This window comes from Podarcis muralis, chromosome 12 (genome assembly GCF_964188315.1).
Source record: "Podarcis muralis chromosome 12, rPodMur119.hap1.1, whole genome shotgun sequence".
NCBI lineage: Eukaryota > Metazoa > Chordata > Lepidosauria > Squamata > Lacertidae > Podarcis > Podarcis muralis.
The window spans coordinates 34,122,723-34,144,109 of record NC_135666.1 but is presented as its reverse complement, the minus strand read 5'-3'; the positions used below and the strand labels follow the sequence as shown (position 1 = coordinate 34,144,109).

At 42.8% G+C, this 21,387-nt stretch overlaps 1 protein-coding gene across 8 annotated transcripts in view; it reads right to left on the bottom strand.

The window, feature by feature from the left end:
- The window catches only part of HDAC9 (histone deacetylase 9), a 422,950-nt gene that overhangs the window by 166,568 nt on the left and 234,995 nt on the right, over window positions 1-21,387 (bottom strand). For 7 of the 8 annotated variants that reach the window (XM_077936990.1, XM_077936988.1, XM_077936989.1 and 4 more), the window contains one exon: window positions 16,086-16,352. In XM_077936990.1, the coding sequence (XP_077793116.1) occupies window positions 16,086-16,352 (267 nt within the window). Of the gene's footprint in view, window positions 1-12,333; window positions 16,353-21,387 lie in introns of those variants that run through there. The other variant, XM_077936993.1, reaches the window with a different exon arrangement.

The window sequence follows — 21,387 nt, the reverse complement described above, 5'->3', positions numbered from 1 at the left end:
ATTTGACACATTTGCTTCTTTCTTTCTTTCTTTCTTTCTTTCTTTCTTTCTTTCTTTCTTTCTTTCTTTCTTTCTTTCTTTCTTTCTTTCTTTCTTTCTTTCTTCCTTTCTTCCTTCCTTCCTTCCTTCCTTCCTTCCTTCCTTCCTTCCTTCCTTCCTTCCTTCCTTCCTTCCTTCCTTCCTCCCTCCCTCTCTCTCTCTCTCTCTCTCTCTCTCTCTCTCTCTGTGTGTGTGTGTTTTAAGAAGATCAGACCAACATACCTATCCTACCTTTGGGAGGTAGGATAGACTTGGAGATTGCAACCTCCACAGGGCCACCCAAAGACCTTCCTTCCTGAGAATGGAACTAGGCATTCTGCTCAAAATACAGCTGTAGCAAGGAGGCACCACCTTACAGAATTCGCCCCCTTTGGCAATCAAGATGTCAGCAAACAAATCCATGCCCTCACTTATCATCATGTGGTAATGCAAATATATTTGACATAGGAAGTTTTCTCAGCCAGCTCAGATCAGACCATAGGCCCATCTAGTCCAGCCCTGTCTATTCTAACAGTGATTTCTTCACCATTTCATGCCGTTATCTTTCCCATCATCTGAAATGCCATACTTAAGAATGTAAGAAGACAAGAGTATGCTGGACTAGATGGGTCACTGGCCTGGGCAAGCAGGGCAGCAGGGCCTGAACACAAGAGGCTTCTCCTCTCTTGAGGTTTCCAGCAACTGGTATTCAGAAACATACAGTCTCTGACCATGGAGGCAGAGCAGAGCCATTAAGGCTGGTAGCCATTGATATCCTTTACTTCAATAACTTTTAAATAACAAGCCAGGGATTGAACATGGCACCTTCAGCATGTCTTCAGTGTGGCAGCATCTCTTAGCTATATCACCTGCATTCTCTGTCACCTGTGCTAGGCAAACACCTTTGCTATATTGTTTTTAGGCACCTGCTAAAAATGTGTTGATAAGGAAAGCCAATCAAGTCGTACAATTTTATTATAGAATTATATTTTATACTTTTCTTATACTTTGCTTAATTTTAGGTTAGCTTGCTTTCAGCCTTTGATTTTATCGGGGGTTGGGGGGATTTAATGAACATTTTACATTCTATGAAAACCCCTTGGAGGTTGTGGGTGATTAAGCAATCTATAAATCCCGTTAAATAATAGTCCCCCTTGAATAATATTTCCTGGAGGGTTGTGGTCAGAGATTTGTTTCCATTGAACATGGAATTTAACGTGGCCTTTGAACTACTGGTGACAAATGAGTGTTCCTCACCCCCTCACGAAAAGAAAAGAAAAACCACCTGGATTGATGAAAAAACCATTTGCCATTTCCAAAATATTTTGACAGCATTGCCACTGAACTCTAACAATGCTACTAGGTGGCACCTAAGATAACAGGACTACTTTTCTGCTTACATTCCACAAGGTTATGGGGTTTTGGTTTTTAGCTCTAAGGAAGTTTGACATCCAAACCTCAACTTAACGCTGCTAAAATCTGTATTTGCAAGGTAAATGCACAACCTTGTCTGTCTCTTCGCCCAGACACACACATCCTTGGGATAGCTGTGTTTGCATTTGTACCTATTACGCAGAGAGACCACAGAAACACGTGTGCAGCAGTTTCGCAGGAGCCAAGGCTAGGCTGAGCCCAAGCCTGTCCTATTATTTTAGTGCACTCCCACTAACCTTTCTAGAAGTTGTGGTGAACCACAAAGAAGGTAGCGAGCTGCTCCCTCCATAAATTATCTTCAAAGGAAGGTTCAATCACAGATCATTTAAAAAACGTTGGAAGCTGGAATGGCAAGAGAGCAACGTGCAGAGACCTTCTGTGTTAGCCGCAGAAAAAGATTTCCAGAAACTCCTCGCAGAGTCACCAGTTTGTTAGGTATCTTCTATAGCCAAAAGAGTACAAAAAGCGGCTACTGGGAACAGGGATGAGTGAGGGAAGGTTATTGTTTCCTTGGACCCCAAACCAGCAATGGCTTCCTTCCTGTAGTCCATTTGCCTGTGTTATGCTGATCACCTGTGCCCTCTTACTGCCTCCATTTATTCTGCTACAGCTGATAGCTGTGATCACATCTAAACTGGATGCCGGGCAAATTTCATTAGAGCCACATTCGCAACATAGCCTTCAAGTACTGTGATACTACTTTCAACAGTCATGGCTCCACCCCCACCCCCAAAGAATTCTGGGAACTAAGGGCATTGAGAGTTCTTAGGAGCTCCCTGTTCCCTTTAAAGAACTGCACTTCCCAGAGTTCCTTGGGAAGAGGGACTGGTTGTTAAATCCCTCTTCGGGCTACAGGCTAGTTTCTACACAAGCTCACGCCTCTCTATTCTCCGTCAGAGGCGTTGTAGGAGTTCAAGGGCACATTCCAGCCAGTCAGAAGCACTGTGGTGGGGAGGGGAGGGGGAGCAAGGCCAGTGATGGTAATTCCCTCAAGGACCTGGCAGTGCTGCTTGGAGGGCTGTAGTCAGCCCCCCAGGCTTCTTCACCTCTGTCTTTATGTCATTTTCCTATATTCTTTCCAGTTCCATTTTCACTTTGTGGACTAAAGTAGTGAGGAGCAGCTCCCATCAGCCCTCACTATTAGCCATGCTAGCTGGGGCTGATGGGAATTGGAGAGTTGGATATAATAATAATAATAATAATAATAATAATAATAATAATAATAATTTATACCCTACCCATCTGGCTGGGTTTCCCCAGCCACCCTGGGTAGCTCCCAACAGAATATTAAAAACATGATAAAACACCAAACATTAAAAACTTCCCTAAACAGGGTTGCCTTAAGATGTCTTCTAAAAGTCAGATGGTTGTTTATTTCCTAGAAATCTGATGGGAGGGTGTTCCACAGGGCTGGAGCCACTACCGAGAAGGCCCTCTGCCTGGTTCCCTGTAACCTCACTTCTCGCAGTGAGGGAACCTCCAGAAGGCCCTTGGAGCTGGACCTCAGTAGATGGTTAACAGAGTCCACAAGACCTCCTTTTTAGTAAACCTGCACCCCATTATCCACCCTGATTATCCATACCCTCCAACATTTCTCTGATGAAAATTGGGACATCCTATCCAGGTCATGACCGGGTATCACACACCTCTGCTGGCAAGCAGTGCTGTTTCCATCTAAGCAGCATGGTGAGTCCTGCTGGTTTAGAAACTGGATCAAAAGAACACAGCCTTATAATGAGTGAAACCATTGAGCCATCGAAGCTCAGTACTGTGTACACTGACTGGCAGCATATCTCCTTTAAACAGGAGCCTTTCTCCAGCTGTAACCTACAGATTCTGGAGATTGAACCTGAGAGCTTCTGTATCCATAACGCCTCCCACTGAGATGGCCCCTCTTGGGCTGTGCTCATAAGTAACTGAATTATTGTTTATTTCCCGTTCATATCTAACTGAATCTACAGAAGAAAATGAGGGTATAATCCCGAGACAGACATGCTGAAGCCCTATTAAAATCAACGGGAGTTAAACATGGGTATAAGAGCCATCGATTTCAACGTAACCCAGTTTTGCCACCTTTCAACTTCTCCCTGAAGTCAACAACGTGAATTTTCCTGAAAGTTCAGTTTGACAAATTTGCACTGAAAGCAATGGGGCTTCAGTCAGCCACTGCTAACTCGTTCCATTGGTTTTGGTGAGCCTGAATCACAACTAACTTTACCTGGTCTGGGCTCAAAGAGTTTATTCTAGAATCATTAATTTTAGCACTTTTGCTGCGGCCTGGTACATGGGAATCACCCGGGGAATTGGCCATGCGATAGGTTACTTGGAGTAATTGGTTTAGAGTTGGTTCCTGTTCCCACTGAGCTCCTTCTTCCTGATGGGAGATTGCATTTGCTTATATACATAAACATACAGAGTGCCTTTAATAAATTGGGGCTGAATGCGTTCTATACATTTTTTGGTTTTGGCTCAATTTGCTGTACACAGAAATTTGTTCTCAAACTATGTTTAAATCATTACTGGCCTCACGACTGTGTTTATTGAGATAAATGCCATTTCCCCCTTTTGAGTGGTAGCAGTTATCTGTGGTATTACAAGCTGGCTTCCCAACAGAAGAATAATCAGTGGTCAATTTGTCTTTCAGGCACTTCGTCAACCAGCTGGGTAAATATTAAGATGGAGATCCCACAGAAAAAAACTGCTCTTCGTTTACACACACATCTCCTAACTACAGCCAAATTCCACCTGAATTTGTAGAGCTGCTCCATTTGTGGAGTTGCTCCAGGACCGCACTGGATCCTCTACAGCTTTCTTTGATAATCTTACCATTGGTGTGGACCTCCAGCCTTGACAATCAGGACCCTGAAGACCAGTTTGCAAATAGCTATACGCCTGATCACCTGTGGCAATTCAAAATAATATCTAGGCAACCAGGCAAAACATGATAAACTGAAGGAGAGTTTCCTTCTGCCATCTATGTACCACAAATGGAGGACAGGTATGTGTGGGCAGGTAAGGTAGTAAAAGTTTTTTTTGTGAGCAAGTCGCAAAGAGTGGTGGCTTGACTCTAGTGTTGTCATACCTGCATTCCTGCCCCACAAGATTCGGAGCTTTGAAGGCTACAGGTGTGATCTCTACATTGACAGCTGGTAAGATTTTTCTAATGGCCATGCTATTCCTGCACAGATATGCAGACAAGCCACCCCATATTTCTATTTTGCTAGTGGAGGGGTAAACACATAGGGCAGCCATTTAAGCACCACCCAAAAAGTGGGCACCGATTTGCACAATAAAACTGAACATGGTTGTATTCCTGTGTTTAGATCCACCCATGCTGATTTACAGAAATAATAAACCACAGAAAACAGAAATAACTGTTGTGATTTGCACAGAAATGCAATGCATCTCACCATGGGGGGGGGGGGGGGAGAGAAAATACTGTGAGCAGGTGACCCGTGGTGGACAACTTCAAGGGCCCTGCTTGCTCTCCCTTCTTTGTCTTTAAACCAGACATGGACCAAGCAGCCCTCCAAATAGAAGACCGTCTTCTGAAGAGTAGAATGCACAGCAAATGGCCCCCGATTCAGTCCCTGGCATCTCCAGGTTGAGCTGAGAAATGGATCCTGTCTGAAACTCTGCAGAGCTACAGTCAGACTCGGTGATCTCCAACCTTTTCAGAATCAGACCCACCTTTAACTGACAAGGTTGCACCTGGGGATCCATTTATTTTATTTAAACGGCCTCGGCCCAGTATACATGAAGGAGCGTCTCCACCCCCATCATTCTGCCCAGACACTGAGGTCCACTTCTGAGGGTCTTCTGGCAGTTCCTTCACTGCGAGAAGTGAGGTTACAGGGAACCAAGCAGAGGGCCTTCTTGGTAGTGGCACCCGCCCTGTCAAATGCCCTCCTGTCAGATGACAAGGAGATAAAGAACTATACAACTTTTAAAAGACATCTGAAGGCAGCTCTGTATGGGGAAGTTTTTAATGGTTGATGCTTTATTGTGTTTTTAATATTTTATTGGGAGTCGCCCAGAGTGGCTGGGGAAACCCAGCCAGGTGGGCAGGGTATATATGTATGTGTAAATAATAATAATAATAATAATAATAATAATAATAATAATAATAATAATAACCATATATTTGTATGGGTGGCTGTGCTGATGTTGCAGCTCACCTCAGATCAGTCCACCCAGCAGCAGATCCCGACCTACCAACGGAAGACCTTCCAACCATAGCTGTACAACTTTTCCCTTTTCTTGCGAGGAATCCTATTCGGAATAAGGGATTTTCCCTTTAAAAAAGGGAAACGTTGACAGCTATGCTTCCAACACTTGGACTTTGTTATTTAACCCATATATACCTGTACTTACTCCTATGTGCCCATTTTACAGCTTTGTTTTCCATCTGTTGTTATCTCTGTTTTATATACCTTACGGAATGAAATTTAAAAAATCTCCACACACAAAAACGGTGTGTAGACCATGAAGGGCTATAGCTCAGTGGAAGGACATCTGCTTTGTGCAGAAGGTCTCAGGTTCTCATCCTCGGTGGAAAGTCACGCGTTCAACGAAACCTCTATGTGAATCCATGAGCAGCTGCCTGCCCGTGTAAGCTAGCTAGACCACTTCCTACACCCCTGCGAATTAGTTCAAAAGGAAGCAGTCGTTTGGTGCTTGATGCATTAAAAATGAAGGCAAATTAAAAACAAAGTGGTACTGCCAGACCACCAAAAGCTAAATCAAAATTAAATTCATTATAACGAAATAAACACAGCCGGGGCCTTCCTCCCCACCCCACCCCTCCCCACATTGTGCCACGCTAGCAGCAGAGTCTAAAATAAACTGTGATTCATGTCTCTTTAATTTCTGCTAACAAAGCTCATTTCTAAACCAGAAAACTTTTTCATATAGGAAACCTCAGAATGTGACAGTTCATCTTCCGATCCTTAATGTTTCTCTTTCAGCTCAACAGGGCCAAAATGTCATTCTCTCTCTCCCTCTCTCTCTTTTTTGCAAAGCAAAAAAAGAAATCAAAGCCAAATGGTAAAAAATGCAAAGTTTGGTTAAACAAACAGTCGGCATTTCAGGTTTTTTTTTTTATCTGCAGCCTGCAGAGCAACTAAACAAAGCCAAGATATTGTCCATCTCTTTGACAGACAATGAGCCTCACAGGTCCAGCATGACATGCCCGGGGCTGGCACGTGATTGGAGTAATTAAATTAAATAGCAGGAAACATGTTTTCCATATGCCACTGCCTGGCCACACACAAACTGTAACAGTAAATCTTTTATGCTAGGCCAGTGCTGGGAAAAGCGTAATCGTTTGAGAAATGTAAGATGCTCACAAAAAGAAAAGTTAAAGTTAAGAATAATAAAGAGCCTTCATCAACTCCCTGCCATTGTGCCCAAATGGCCTGCGTGGATATCTGTGTATTTGGAAGGCTGCAAGGTCAAATTGGCAAGATCCAACACTTTAGGGAATCGGTAATGCTCAAGTTTCGTGTTTTCAAGAACCCTTCTGAATTGGTGTAGCCTGCCCCTGTCAAAACTGTGCAGATGCACACATTGTTAAAAGAGATTCACACAACTTTCTCCTTTGAGAAATACAAAGAGTCCTGCTGGATTAGGCAAAAGATCCATATAGCCCGACCAGCTAGATACCTCTGAAAAGGCCTTGAGCAGGGCATCAAGGCCATCATCCTCTCCTGTTATTGCTCCCCCAACAAGTGGGAGGAGCACAGAGAGAAGAAATGCCATGGTGCATCTGAAGCAGCACAACTTGGGTGCCCCAGCTGCAACAAAACATGTCTCTCCTCCATCGGTCTCTACAACCTTCCAACAGTTGGGCAAAAGATTCCTGCATTGCAGAGGGTTGGATTAGAGGACCCTCGTGGCCCTTTACAACCCTACAAGTCTATGAATCTATTATTCTTTCTATGAGGGTGTCTTCCCCCAACTTCCAGCCTGGCACTGAAATGCAAAACTCAATGCAGGTTCAAGGTAGTTCCACTGCATTTGAGGTGACCTGCACATTCGGGGGCGGGTGGTGGTGGTGGAAAGTACATGGTGCAACCTCCCCAAAGCTGCTACGCTCCTTCAATTACAGGTGGTTGGATGATGCCTCTTGCCTATAGGAAGTAAGCATGTCAGGTAGATACTTTGCCTTCTTCCTAACTTGCTGGTTTTCTACACAGAGACATTTTTAAAGAAAGCTGGGACAGAGATGGGAGCCTGTGGTCCTTCAGATGTTGCTGGACTCCAGTTCTCAGCCAACCTGGCCAGTGGCTAGGGATGATGTGGGCCAAGTCCAACATTTGGAGGGCTACAGGTTTCCTATTCCCGACTGGGAAGATATTCCATCATTTGATGGCCCATTTGCATTGTTAAGGAGCCGAGTCCCAGGAAGGCTGTACAATATGCCTTCTTCTTGATGTGTATATTGGCTCTTAGCTACGTAGTAGATTTATCAGCACTTTCTGATGTTTCCAGTGGAATTGCCATTGGCAGGCTGAACTAATCTGTCACCATTGGCTTTGTTTGGCAGAGGATGATCACAACTAGCTCAAATGTGTGCTGGTAAAGAACTCCTAGCTCAGCTGCTCAGCAGACGCGGGTGCCAGATTAGATCACCGGTAAAGCTTAGAGGATCCATCCGCCAAGATTACGAGCCTATTTGGAAGAAGCACCTCATCAATGATTGTCATGGTGGTAGAACAGATTAATCACTACTATTTTGAAAAAAAGAGATGTCTAGAAAATTTCTCATATATGATAAACCTCAGCCATCATTATAAAATGTGTTTCAACATAAAGAAGAATGTATTTTGGAAAGAAAACCCTGCTTGGCACACTAAGACTGTTGTTTGCCCAATAACCTTTTGGCAAAGCACTAAACTAAGTACTTATTTCACTTCATTTAATAAGAAATGCACGCAACTTGCACAAATGCGCCAAATATATGTCGTTTCTTTTTAAATGCACCATACCAACGGAACACAAAACTTGTAATGAACACCCTGAAATCCAGAAGTAGTAGTCACTGTGAGACCAAGATGTTGTGCTGCCTGAGGCAAAGAACAAAGTCCACAAGTCCAACTCCACGTACCAAAGCCAATCAAACCAGGTGTTGAATCTTCAAATTTGGTAATGGAACAGCATGCTCCACCATATCTGAAGTGTGCAAGCTAGCTTTAAGGCTAACAGTGGACAGGCCACACAGCTATACCACCCCTTAAAATCTCAGTGCCGCTCCCCACTCTCCAGCATCGGTTGTCCGAGTCAGCCACCCCACTTGATTAATGGTAGAGCCTGTTCTGGGTAACAGCACTGATGTTCAATGATGCAGCCCTGTGTCCATCAACAGGACTCTCCCATTGTGAAGCCAGGTTAGGACAAAATCATCCAGCTATAGACCACCTCAAAATCAGGAATACTTAAAGAACAATATTATAGCTGTTCACATGGAAGTAGACCCATTGAAGTAAGCCCAGTGTTTTACAGGATTATACTTCTTGGAAACATCTTAAAAGAAAACAGTGAGAGAGGCAAGTCTTGGGCTTGAGCTTGAAGTTGGCTTTTTTTAATGATTACATACTTTACTGCAAAAATCTAAAGTACCTTCCTCTAGGTACTGGAGGCTGGGATCTGAATAACTGTTATGGACCCATGAGGGAGAAGCTCATTGTCATAAACTGGCAGGACAATGGGAAGGAGAAAGAGGATCCCGGCAAGCAGTGTAGCTGTGACTGGGACACACCGGGGCAAGCAGGAGATGGGGAAGTACTCACAGGGTGACGGAGGGTGGGAATCAGGAACCAGAGCAGCAGGACCCATCACCAGAGCCAGAGGGGCCCCTGTCTCCATGATCACAGTGGGCTTTGAACTATAGGGAGCAGCAGGAGGGACGCTCTAGGAGGTTGAGGCAAGCAAGGGCCCACAACCCAGCTCCCTAGCTGGCCAGGTGGGGCTCGCTAGCTCCGGAAGGAGGTGTGTGATTCCTCAGCTGGTGGAGGCTTGGAACAGGTGAGGGTCACTTGCCTCATCAAGCCCAGCTGCTGCAATCAGCAGGCAAAGTACAAAAGGGAAGCAGAGCTAAGGTGCTGTGTCTGCTCAACTGCCCATGGCTTGGATGCTTCTAGGCCTCTATGGGACTGTGCTTGGGGTATGACTCTGGACTGTACCCTGACTGTTGGACTTGATTTAATTGAATTGACCTTGGACTTTGTTTCCTGATCTTCGGACTTTGCTTGTGTGGACTGACCCCGGTCTTTGAACTTTGGACTTGACATACTGACTTGCTGCCAGGTAGGCCAGGGGTTCAGGACACTCAAGCACAGCTGAGACTTCATTCTTTCCATGCAGCTGTTCCCACAAACTAGATGAGCAAACTACTTTTGAATCTAAACACAGACCTCTCTTTAGCAACAGTAAAACAGTAGATGAGCACAGACAAAGCAAGAGATGACACTCTGGCTACCTACTCGTGTCATTCTCTCTCCTCACATCTAACCTTGCATGCACATCACTTCTTTGGATCTTGGCCCCATGCAAAACTTGGCTATTAAAGTGACCATTTAATTTTTTTAAAAATAAAAAAGCTAAGCAACAAGTGTGCTAGTAGGCAGGGGTGACCCCAGAAAACACTCGTTCATGGAAGTGAACGTACAGTAAATACCGGTACCTTTATTAGTGGAGTAAAATTTTAATCCATACTATAAAGTTAAAGGGACCCCTGACAGCTAAGTCCAGTCGCGAGCGACTCTGGGATTGTGGCGCTCATCTCGCTTTACAGGCCGAGGGAGCCAGCGTTTGTCCACAGACAGTTTTTCTGGGTCAAGTGGCCAGCATGACTAAGCCACTTCTGGTGAAACCAGAGCAGCGCACAGAAATGCCGTTTACCTTCCCGCCAGAGTGGTATCTATTAATCTACTTGCACTTTTTGGAGTGCTTTCAAACTGCTAGGTTGGCAGGAGCTGGGACCGAGCAATGGGAGCTCACCCCGCTGCCGGGATTCAAACCGCCAACCTTTTGATCGGCTAGCCCAAGTCTCAGTGGTTTAGACCACAGTGCCACCTGCGTCCCAATCCATACTATACAGGACCTTAATACAGTCTGATAGAGAATTAGTCATCACTGTTGGTAGGGTCCCTAAGTATCTCAATAAAATTGCAGGGACAAATAATTTCAAATGTTAATTTGGAGTATTAAAATTTTAAATCTAATACATAGGAGAGAGAACAATATATCTTAGTCAGTTCCTGAGTGGAGAATGGAATCTCCTGCATCTATCTAAAAGTACCTCAGGATGCCAGTGAAGATAAAACAGGGAAAAGAGAGCTTGGAATTACAAATTTTGAACATGGCGTGTGACATCTAGTTGCAGAGAAATTGGTCAACAAAGATTTGCCCTTTCATTCACTGCAGCTAAGATTTCAGACAATGATGGAAATGGAAGATGTTGAGTGAAATTTAGTTACATTGAAATCAGTTGAGACTTTGCCATTAATTCAATGCAACTCCATCCGTTACTCAAGGATGGAAATGAAGATGGCAAGAACAGCATAGTTGCATTGAAAAGAGACTGAATTTATTTCAGTGAGGACTTCGGTGGGAATGATTGGATTGCAGGACTGTGTTGCCAATGAATGAAATTGCATTGCTCCGCCTACATTAGTTACTGGCAGGGAACATCTTGAAGATCCAAGAATCATGGCAGCATTTGTAGCGGCATCTGCAAAAATGAGCGCCATTTATAAAACAGCTGGAACCTACAGAAGATGGTTTGCATATCCAGATGCAGAGTCCAGTCGGCCAGTTATGCACATTTTGCCTGTTTTTAGATCTCTCTTTCTTAAAAGTTGTATGCTAGCAATGCATTTCCACAATATGCAGACCATAACAATGTCGTGGAAGTATTCTAGTTCCATGAAGCACCTTTAAAAGCCACCTTGTCCTCAATGGGGTGATCACCCCAAGGAGGCATGGCTGGCTTCCAAAGGTAGGGCAATCTCTTCACTGAGCTCCCTTGGCTCAGATTTTACTCTTGCTTGAACTGAAGGTGAAGTGCTCTCTGGTTCCTTCCTATCCAGTCCACCACCAGTTGTGGTACCTATTGCACACATGCAAAGATATCTGAAGACCACAAAGAGTGGGGATCAGTGTCTAGGCAACCCATTTGCCCACAGATAATGACGTGCAGCACATCCCATACCAGACTGAATATAAAGTTTTTACAAGGGTTCTGAATGCTGTTCAGATACAGGGGCCTTATATCACTCTATATATGCCTCCAGGGCCACGTGTCCCATTGATTTTGCTGAAACTTAAATGTAACCAGTTTGTTCCAGACTGAGCCCACCAGCTTATAGGAAACCATCTTCAAAGGAAAGGTCCTTACCTGTGATGTTTTAGCATTGTCATTTTATATATAGATATAAAGACCCCAAATCTGCTAATCATCAGCATCACTTAAAACTTCTACATCTTTTCATAGGCAAATAAATCACTTTAGATATTTTTTTTTTGGGGGGGGGACTTTGGAGTAACAATTGTTAGCTATCAAAATTCTGGATAACCAGAAAACTGGTATTTACTTGCGTTATTGCAGTTTTTGATGATGCAATGGTTGACCCACATGTTCAAGACAAATGTGATGAGGATAAAATGAACATGCACAGATACTTCCATTTTTGTACAATGTGTAATGGCTGAAGTGGGATCAAGTAACAGGTCAAAAACAGACTTTGTGTAATGGAATAAAAAGCATGCTCCTAAATCTGTTCCTTCCACAATAATAAGCAAATATATTTGCCTATATCAAAGAGAAAGCAGTGCCTTAGAATTATCAAGTTTACACAAAGCCAAGTATGTGAAAGGGAATCTTTTGAGGAAAAAAACTTTATTTGAGAAAGGAATATATAGACTTGTATCAGAAGGCAAAATAGGGAACATACAAACAGAATATATTTACAACACAAAACAAGAGATCACCAAAGGTGTAAATTATAATAAATACAATAGATTTAAAATGTGACAATTAGCAATTAGAAAGATGGTTGCGTAAACCCAGTTTTCCTTTTTCACTGGTTCCAGGTAACTTCTCTCTTTAAAAAATAATAATGAGTGGCATGAAAGTCCACTGGCTATACTGGGGAAACTCTCCTGAATTCTTTATAAAAATATATTTACAGTTACACATTTTTGAAATATTATTGTACAAAAGTTTGCTTATATCCAGGTATCCGCCCAAATAAAATGTATTTTAAAAGATGCTCTATCCTTTGTTGAGTGGGCTAAGATCAGACTGTGAAAAAGAATGTACAAGATGGGAAAATATATTTTCACAAATGTCTACTTTATGGATCTAAATATCAGATTTCTTACTTTTCTTCAAGAAGGAAGATGATCTCTCTGTTTACATTAAAGCCCTTAAATCTGGAAGTCGGTGTTCATGCATCTTCTAATAAAGCTGATGGAAACATTTTTCGCTGGCCCTCTACTGAAATTAGCATTTTGCTCCTAAACATTGGCATGACATTCTGCACTGCCACCACACACACAAGAAAATGGGCTGCATGCATTTAAGAGCTTGTCTGAACAGTGGATTTCTATATTTCTGCCTGAGCTATGTTGCACATAAGCAGGATTATGGCGTAGGGGCATTTCTTCCTAGACTAATTATCACAGGTACTTTTTAAAACCAGAGGGATATAGTACCAGCTGAGCAACTGACTCAGCTGGACTCCAGGGAATACAAATGTTGGGAAAGTGTACCCAGTTCCCAAAATATGACCTGTCTGGACAATTGCGGTGTAAGGCTGGGCAATATCTGATTTTCAACATTGTGATAGATCACCAGTTAAACATCGCAATATACTGATATATCATGATGTCTGAAATAAGGATGGAGCTATGTAGAAGCATTGGCGGGCTTCATGTTTTTTCTGGCATGGTGATTTTTGCCGGCGCCTGCTCTTGTGATTTGCTGCACCCTGCAGGAGACAGGGAAGAGCTGAGTTGGCAGAGTTAAGAGGTACAGCAGGAATCGAGAGAAGCATCGGCTGGCTTCATGGTTTCCCCAACATTGTGATTTCTGCCTAGCACACAGACACACACACCATGATTTGCAATATCATTGCTAGGTCACAAATGCAGCTGATATCGCGATATGGACTTCAAACCCGTTTGGGACTATACAGCAATATATCGCCCAACCCTACCGCTGTGTTGAAGCAATATCTTGAAACAGTCAGAATTGCTTCACACAGCACCACATTCTTCCCTTTAGAGTTTCTTCTGTGAAAGTGTGGGGGAGGAATGTACACCACCACATGTGACAAGCACTCACATGTCTGTTTTTCTGTGTGTATACATGACGGAAAGATGCAATGAGCTACTGCTGTCATAAAATGCACAGGGTGTGGAATAGGTGTATACCATGGGTAGGCAAACTAAGGCCCGGGGGACGGATCCGGCCCAAACGCCTTCTAAATCTGGCCCGCGGACGGTCTGGGAATCAGTGTGTTTTTACATGAGTAGAATATGTCCTTTTATTTAAAATGCATCTCTGGGTTAATTGTGGGGCATAGGAATTCGTTCATTTCCCCCACTAAAAAAATATAGTCCCCCCCCCAACAAGGTCTGAGGGACAGTGGACCAGTCCCCTGATGAAAAGGTTTGCTGACCCCTGATGTATACACCTGCCACTCAAGACAGTGTGTCTCTTGTGTACACATGTCTTTCTACACTGAAATGATATATTAATAGGAAAATGGTCAACTGTGGCACAAATCATCTTTACTGGTGCAGCAAGCATGAAGGATTTGTTAGCGAGTCTCTTTGTGATACAGAGGTTGCGAGTAGGATAATGTATCTTTGTAGCATTTTATATGGGATTCTAGAAAATAAAAATGTAAACACCACGTGCGTTTATTAGAACAACTTTTCCATTTGGCAAAACAGCGCTCTCTTTTTGAAAAAGATACTGCACCTTAAAATACCTTAGAAATATAAATATTTTAATAAGGGGGGTGGCTGACAAGGATTCCAGGTCAGTTTTGGATTATCCATATTAAAGGGGGCCTTAATACAATGCATCTTTAGCTTAACAAAAGTAAACCTCTACAACAAAGTAAACATATCAAAAGGGAATATAAAGGAAATGTTTCACTGGAAAGCTTCCTTAACAATTTCCCTACTTGCTTTGTTATTTTCTTTGACAATAAATCATTTCATAGAGTGCCCTTTAGAAAACAGAGAATAAAACCCTATCCTCTGCTTCCCTTTGCCCCCTCTTACATTCCTCAGTGCATGAATCACTTGGACTTCCTGTTTCTATAAGGCATTTCCTGTCCACCTTCACACAATTACTTTTCTGCAGGAGAACAGCAGGGACCTGACACAGCAATGGCTTAAGTAAACGGCAGCTTTTGCTACATACTGAGCTGTTCTGATTTTAGAGCATTCAAAAAGGCTATGGTCCTTCTGGAGCTGCAACTACCTATAACTGCATGCGTTTTATTATTGAAAAGTATTTGCCAACCTGCTCTGTTTTTAGATATCCTTGGACAAATTTCCCAAGAGAATCAGACCTAGACATTCCCCTGTACTTGACACACGGAGTGGCTGGCCAGGGGTCTGGGTAAACCAAGTACACTAAGGCTCAATGGCTTTCACTGGGCACTCTGGGATGAACAGCTGACATATTTTCCAACTAGGAGAGGAAGGTACTGGGAAAAGTTGGCCCCGAGATGGGTGCTGGAAACACAAATGTGTCCCCCTGCTACTGGTATAAGCATGTGAACCTCCGTGCTAGGCTGTGTGCTATTGTGATACTTAGCTTTTGCTGAATAAATAAATTGGCAATCACCGTCATAATTTGGTTCCTTGCCACCACCATCTCAACACAAATACAGGTATATCATGCACAATGTTGCGCATGAGGAATATCCTCAAAGGAAACAGATGAAGATAGTGATAAAAAGATGGGGCATAAAATTAAGTAGCACAGATAGGGAAAACCAATTTAGTTTTTAAAAGTGCGTTCTATGCCGGCCTTCATTTGCCTTCCAACTCATTTTCTCCAGGTTACATTCTATATACAAAGCTCAGGTCACTGGTATTTGGGCTGGTAGTACCAAGGAAGGGGTAAATCCCCTTCTTTTTAACAGTGTTTAGGACTACAGTATGGTACATTATATACAAATTGACAAAAGTATACATTGAGATGTCAAAGAAGTTTAGAAATGGAGCAAAACCAAAAGAGAAGAGAAATTCCGAGGTCTGATCAGCAGTAGCCTGGTCAGAAAGTTCACACAACAACGAGTTCCATTTCACTAGAACTAATGTGGTAGAATCCATTGGAGCGAATACCAACTCTACGAATTACCCAAAAGCTCACACGGCAATAAGAGTTTCCCGATCTAACAAGAACCTTCTCACTATGCTTAAGGTGTGAACATATCTGGCGTTGTTAGATTTGCTGATTGCTAAAAACACGCAATTCAATTGAACCCTGTGGATGGGGGAAGAAAAACACATGTTGTTCACCAAGGATTCAGAAATGCTTATTATAAGAGTATTCAGATAATCACTTTAATTACGAAGCCTGGAGCTAAATCTTTGCCTATTACCTGTTGCACAAAAGCAGCTTTCTCCCCAGATTCCATTTGCTGACTTTGAATATCATCATCACTGTCCCGTGGTTCCTCTTTCACCTTCACAGCCCCTAAAGGCTGCCCCAGTCTGTCGTCCGAAGAAATGCTACTGCTGTCATCCCTAATGCTGCTACCAAGAGAGGGCGCTCTTTCTTCCTGCATCAAATGTTCTCCATGAAGCTCTTCCTCGGCTTCTTCGAGGCTGCCGGGCTGTTTTAACTGTTCAATAGATTTAGAAAGTATCTGAAACAAAGAAAGAAGATTGGGTGGGGGCAGAAAACATAGAAATAAAAGATGAAATAGCTCTGATTCTTTACAGAGGCCCAAAATGTAGATATCAGAGAACTTCAACGCACTATTAGTGGAAGTCACAGTGAACTGAAGGATTGCAAAAACAAGAACTCTGAATGGTGTTATGAAGACTGTGTGCATTACAAAATTTGTATGCCAAAGAGGTGGTGGGGCAGAAAGACCACAATCTAACCATCCTCAGTTGTCTCCACTTCAGGAAAGAGCAACAGGCAGGCACAGACTACCTCAGAGGCAGCTCCAGGTAAGCTATCCACTTCCCTATGTGGTCCTCTACCACCAACTGTCATGCTAGGAGGACCTGATGAGATGCAGGGATACTGGAGAAGACCACCCCAGAACCTCCTGTAGCTGAACTATCCTCCCCACCCATAAAAAAACAGCATCAGAGCCTTTTACCACCAACTGCACTATGGGTATTACCAGTATCTGTGTAAATTGATTTATACATTAACGAATTGTATGGCTACCTTGAAATGGAGAACCCATTGGTCAGCGATTAAATCAGTGGGCTGGACTGATCAATTAACCCTGTTGGATGCTGTCCACATCACCAATTATATTAATTACTTTCTTCGGTTCAACTATCACTCAAAATACGTTATCTTCATTGACATACTTACTGATAATAGATATTTCTGCAGCTAATGATGCGAAACAGGGGATCGAGACAACACCTCCTCATTCTATAGCACACAAGCACTCTCCGGTTGCAATCAAAATGGGTGAAGATGACCAAGTATGCAAAGATACCAGCCACTTATATTCAGAATGGGCAAGAGATACTGGCATTGGAAACATCTGTTGCTGAGCCACCAGGAGTGGCTGACTGCTGAATGGGGCTAGCAGAAAAGTACAGGCTGAAACATCTGTGTGACAGATAATCATCTACAGCTATATGAGTCACTGATGCTGGGCCATCTGTAAAACATTCCATATGCCAGTTCCTCGGCATCAGGTGGGTTAGCCTTAAAGAGAATCTGAGAGAGAATGAGATCCAGACTGCCGCCCAGTTAGGAAGCATATTTATTCCCTCACTGTACTCCTTCTGCATGCTTTCAAGTTCAAAGTGGGGATATCTTTCTCTTTTGTGATGCATTATAGCACCATTCCTGCAGACCTGATAAGGCAGATGTTGCAACCCTCGTGTGACATATGGGGTAGTTCATGGAAAGAGCACCCTTGGAGCAACTTTACCATTAATATATTAAACGAATTCCAAGGCTTTTTGTAAAGTTGTAGAAAAGGGAATGTATGCATACAGGTGCAGCACTGATGTAACTTTTTTAAAAACAACAAGTGAGCATGAATGTCCCTGTTTCACAAACGTGACAGCGACATTTTTCCAAGATCATACGGCTGTGAGTCAGTGTGCTGAAATTCAGGTGAGGATCTGGTTAAAGTATCCTAAGTTGAAATTTTAAGACAGCCTTTGAGCTTTCCCAACTGTAACTGAGCACTTCCTTCCCAAGCAGTTGCCACAGATCAACTCCAGATCAGAATGTCAAGGGGAGAGACACACATGGTTTAGATGGGGGCAGAGGGGAATCTGAAAACCAACCCTGTTTTCACAGGAGTGAGGCTTGGAACTAGGGATGCATTTATTTGTCTCCTAGCAGCTGTGAAGAACTGTGAATCTGGCCGCTTCAAAGCCAGCACAAAGGAGAACGCTGGAGAGATCTATCAGAGCTAGGGTTGCATTTGAACAGAGGCACACAAAAGCACTGGGGTGAAACAGCATGGAATTGTTTGTGGCCTAGCAAGTGGGAAGTCAAGTTTGGACAGGGAAGAGGAACTGGGCTTGGGGGACCTGGAGTAGCCAGAACAAGGCTGCAGTGTAGCAAGAGAAGGCTAGATGCCTCGGCACAGAGGTGTAAAAAGAGCAAGAGGGATGATTTCCGTGCTTGGCTAAAGTACTGTTAATGGCACAATATTTATTTATTACATTTATGCACCAGCTTTATCTTCCAAGTAGCTCAAGGTGGTGTACATGGTTTTCCTCCTCCCCACTTTATCCCCACAACAACCCTGTGAGGTTAGGTTAGGCTAAGAGGTGTTGTCTGGACCAAGATCACCCAGGGACCTTCATGGCTGATTTGAACCCTGTTAACTTTGGCTGCATGAAGGCCACAGAATTCTAACACTCAACATGAAAGGTAATCTACCCTCATATTTTGGTGGAAATAGGACCCTTAACTGGTATTCGAAGGAGGCAATCATTAAGATGTACTGTTTTATTTATATATATAATCTAAAATATATGAAGTGCTGCACAAAACAAACAGATCTAGAAAGACAGTACTGTACTTTAATAATGACCATTCAGCCACGTTTGGGCTAACTGTACCAAGTGCAGTTCTCAAAAGCAGTACAGTGGTACCTCAGGTTAAGTACTTAATTCATTCCGGAGGTCCGTTCTTAACCTGAAACTGTTCTTAACCTGAAGCACCATTTTAGCTAATGGGACCTCCTGCTGCCGCCGCGCCACCAGAGCACGATTTCTGTTCTCGTCCTGAAGCAAAGTTCTTAACCCGAGTTACTATTTCTGGGTTAGCGGAGTCTGTAACCTGAAGCATATGTAACCTGAAACGTATGTAACCCGAGGTACCACTGTATTGGCAATTGATCCAAACAGAGAAAGTTACTTGGTGGAACAGCTTCCAGCAAATGGAACCTGGACCTTTTCATTTCTTTTGTTTGCAGGAAATTAAACCGTCAGGAACACGTATAAGCCAAAGTAAACAGCAGCAGCACCAGAGGAAGCGTTTTGAGAAATTAGTCTAACGAAGAAAGGACTTCAAAAGGCAGCTGTACCTGGTTCACTCTGCAGGAAAACATGGTAAGTAAATAACCTAGCCGCAGAACACAAGCCATATAAATATATTATATATTTTGCTTACAGCAAGTCTTTTCATGTATTCTTCCCCAAGTGTAAGCTTTCATAAAATCCATAATTTCCTGAAACCCTTTCAATGAAATCGCTGCACAGACATTCAAAGAACAAAGTGCCCTGAGTGTACCTACGAACAGGAGCAGCAGCATAAAGGACTGTGCAGAGATGAGCTGCCCTGTGTGCTGTCTGCAAACTAATCCAAAAAGCACGACACAAATGCCTAAGGGGCATCATTTATACTAGTCAGTTGAGCTAAAACCAATATTATGCACAAATCTGTCCACGCACCTAACCACTTGTGGCAGTAAGCAGAGGCTTGCATATCCAACGAAAACATACCCTCCCACTCCCATTCAACTTCAAACCTTTGAGAGAAAATATCTCTACCAATTGAAAATTAATGCTTTTTGTAAGCATCCAGAGCAAACAAACAAAGAAAGGATAAAATATTCAAGGTTTCCTAGTTGTGACCTGTTTCTAAGTTCTAGCAATTTTTTATCCTAAGACCAGTACAAACTGGAGTAGCCATTAATTGACAATTCTTTTTTATTTTATTTTTACAATTTATTGATGTGGCTGGGGTTGTAGCCGAGCAACACCTCAGGAAAGCCCATACACCTCAAGCTGAGACATTTTTCTCTGTAGAGTGAGAATGATAAACTCATTCTACCTTACAGGTCTGGTTTGTTTTTTTTGTAATGATTACTAAAATGATTTCAGGGAAACACATCAAGCACTTAAGGAAAACCACTTTTCAAAATATTTAGGATATTTATTAAAGCGTACAGTAATTGCAAATCTGAGTGTGTATTCATCACGCGATACAACGTGATCACAGGGTTCATAATATGATGCAGTAAGTTTGGATACAGTTCTGAAGACACTCTCTATTAATTGCTTTCCAGGGCTCGTGAAAATATCCGCTATCTTGCTTCCCCTGCAGTTCTAATGTTTTTAGATGCGTGCCAATAACCCAGTGCCAATGGTGCGAGTAGAAATTGCATCTTTTAAGTTATTTGCAGAGACAGGAACAGGAGTCAAAACAGTAAGAGTTCTGTTGTAGAGCCAGTCTTTTGGTACCTATGACAATTAGTTTAACTGGAGCTGCCAGACATACTATCCCGTTTATTGGGCAGAATGGAGTTCTAAAAATTGTGATCAAAGGACTCTACGAGGAAACAAGCTGTCATCTAGACAGAAGTATATTAAATCTGGCAACAGCAAAGACTATCTTTAAAAGGGAAAGCCCAGTTCAGGTTTCCACACGTTCATTTTTCAAAAGCAAGGGCAAGACTCTCCACTGACTTCTGGATGAGATGTCAAAATTTGCATTTCAGCTAAAATGTTTTGAGAAGGTCAGTGTATTGCATCCCTTAGGTATAAACTTCAGACTCCAATGAAGAGGTATACTGTTTCCCACTTCAAACACATGGTCTCTGACAAATGACAGAAGAAACCATGGGGGATCTTCTCCTGCTATAAGGAAGTAAGGCAAACTTTTTGGTCCAGTTGATTGTTTTATTCTTTTTATAGCAGAAACAATTCGGGGGGGGGGGGAGCTTTACCTTTGGCCTGTGTTAGCTTTTGCTAGTTATCACCCCAGTCACCGTGCTGGCTTATAGCTGGGATTTATTAACTTTATCAAAGAAAAGAACTCGATCGATTCCTGCAACTCTGCCAGGCTAAACACTCCAAAGGTCTTCTTATAGATCAGAGCTTGTGTTGATCCAGAGGTGCTCTGTAAAACTTTAAAAGACTGCCAAAGTCTTTACATGGCATTGCAATTGTGCTAAAAATAAAAATGAGCAAAAACTACTCACGGCGCAAACAAGGACTTTTCATTCTTACCCATGGGGTGATTTGCTTTCCAAAGCAACTTCTTGTTGCTGTCATTATTATTCACTTTACAGATTGGCATCGAGGGACAAGTCACAACTTGTCACAGTGTGAAACAATTCATGCAGATGCCGGATCATCCTTAATGTTTAAGTGGTTTTCCTGATGTTGCTAAAATGTGTTGATCCAGGTGGGCATCTCTTCATACAGTATCACATGACAACTTTTCAGACCGGGAGT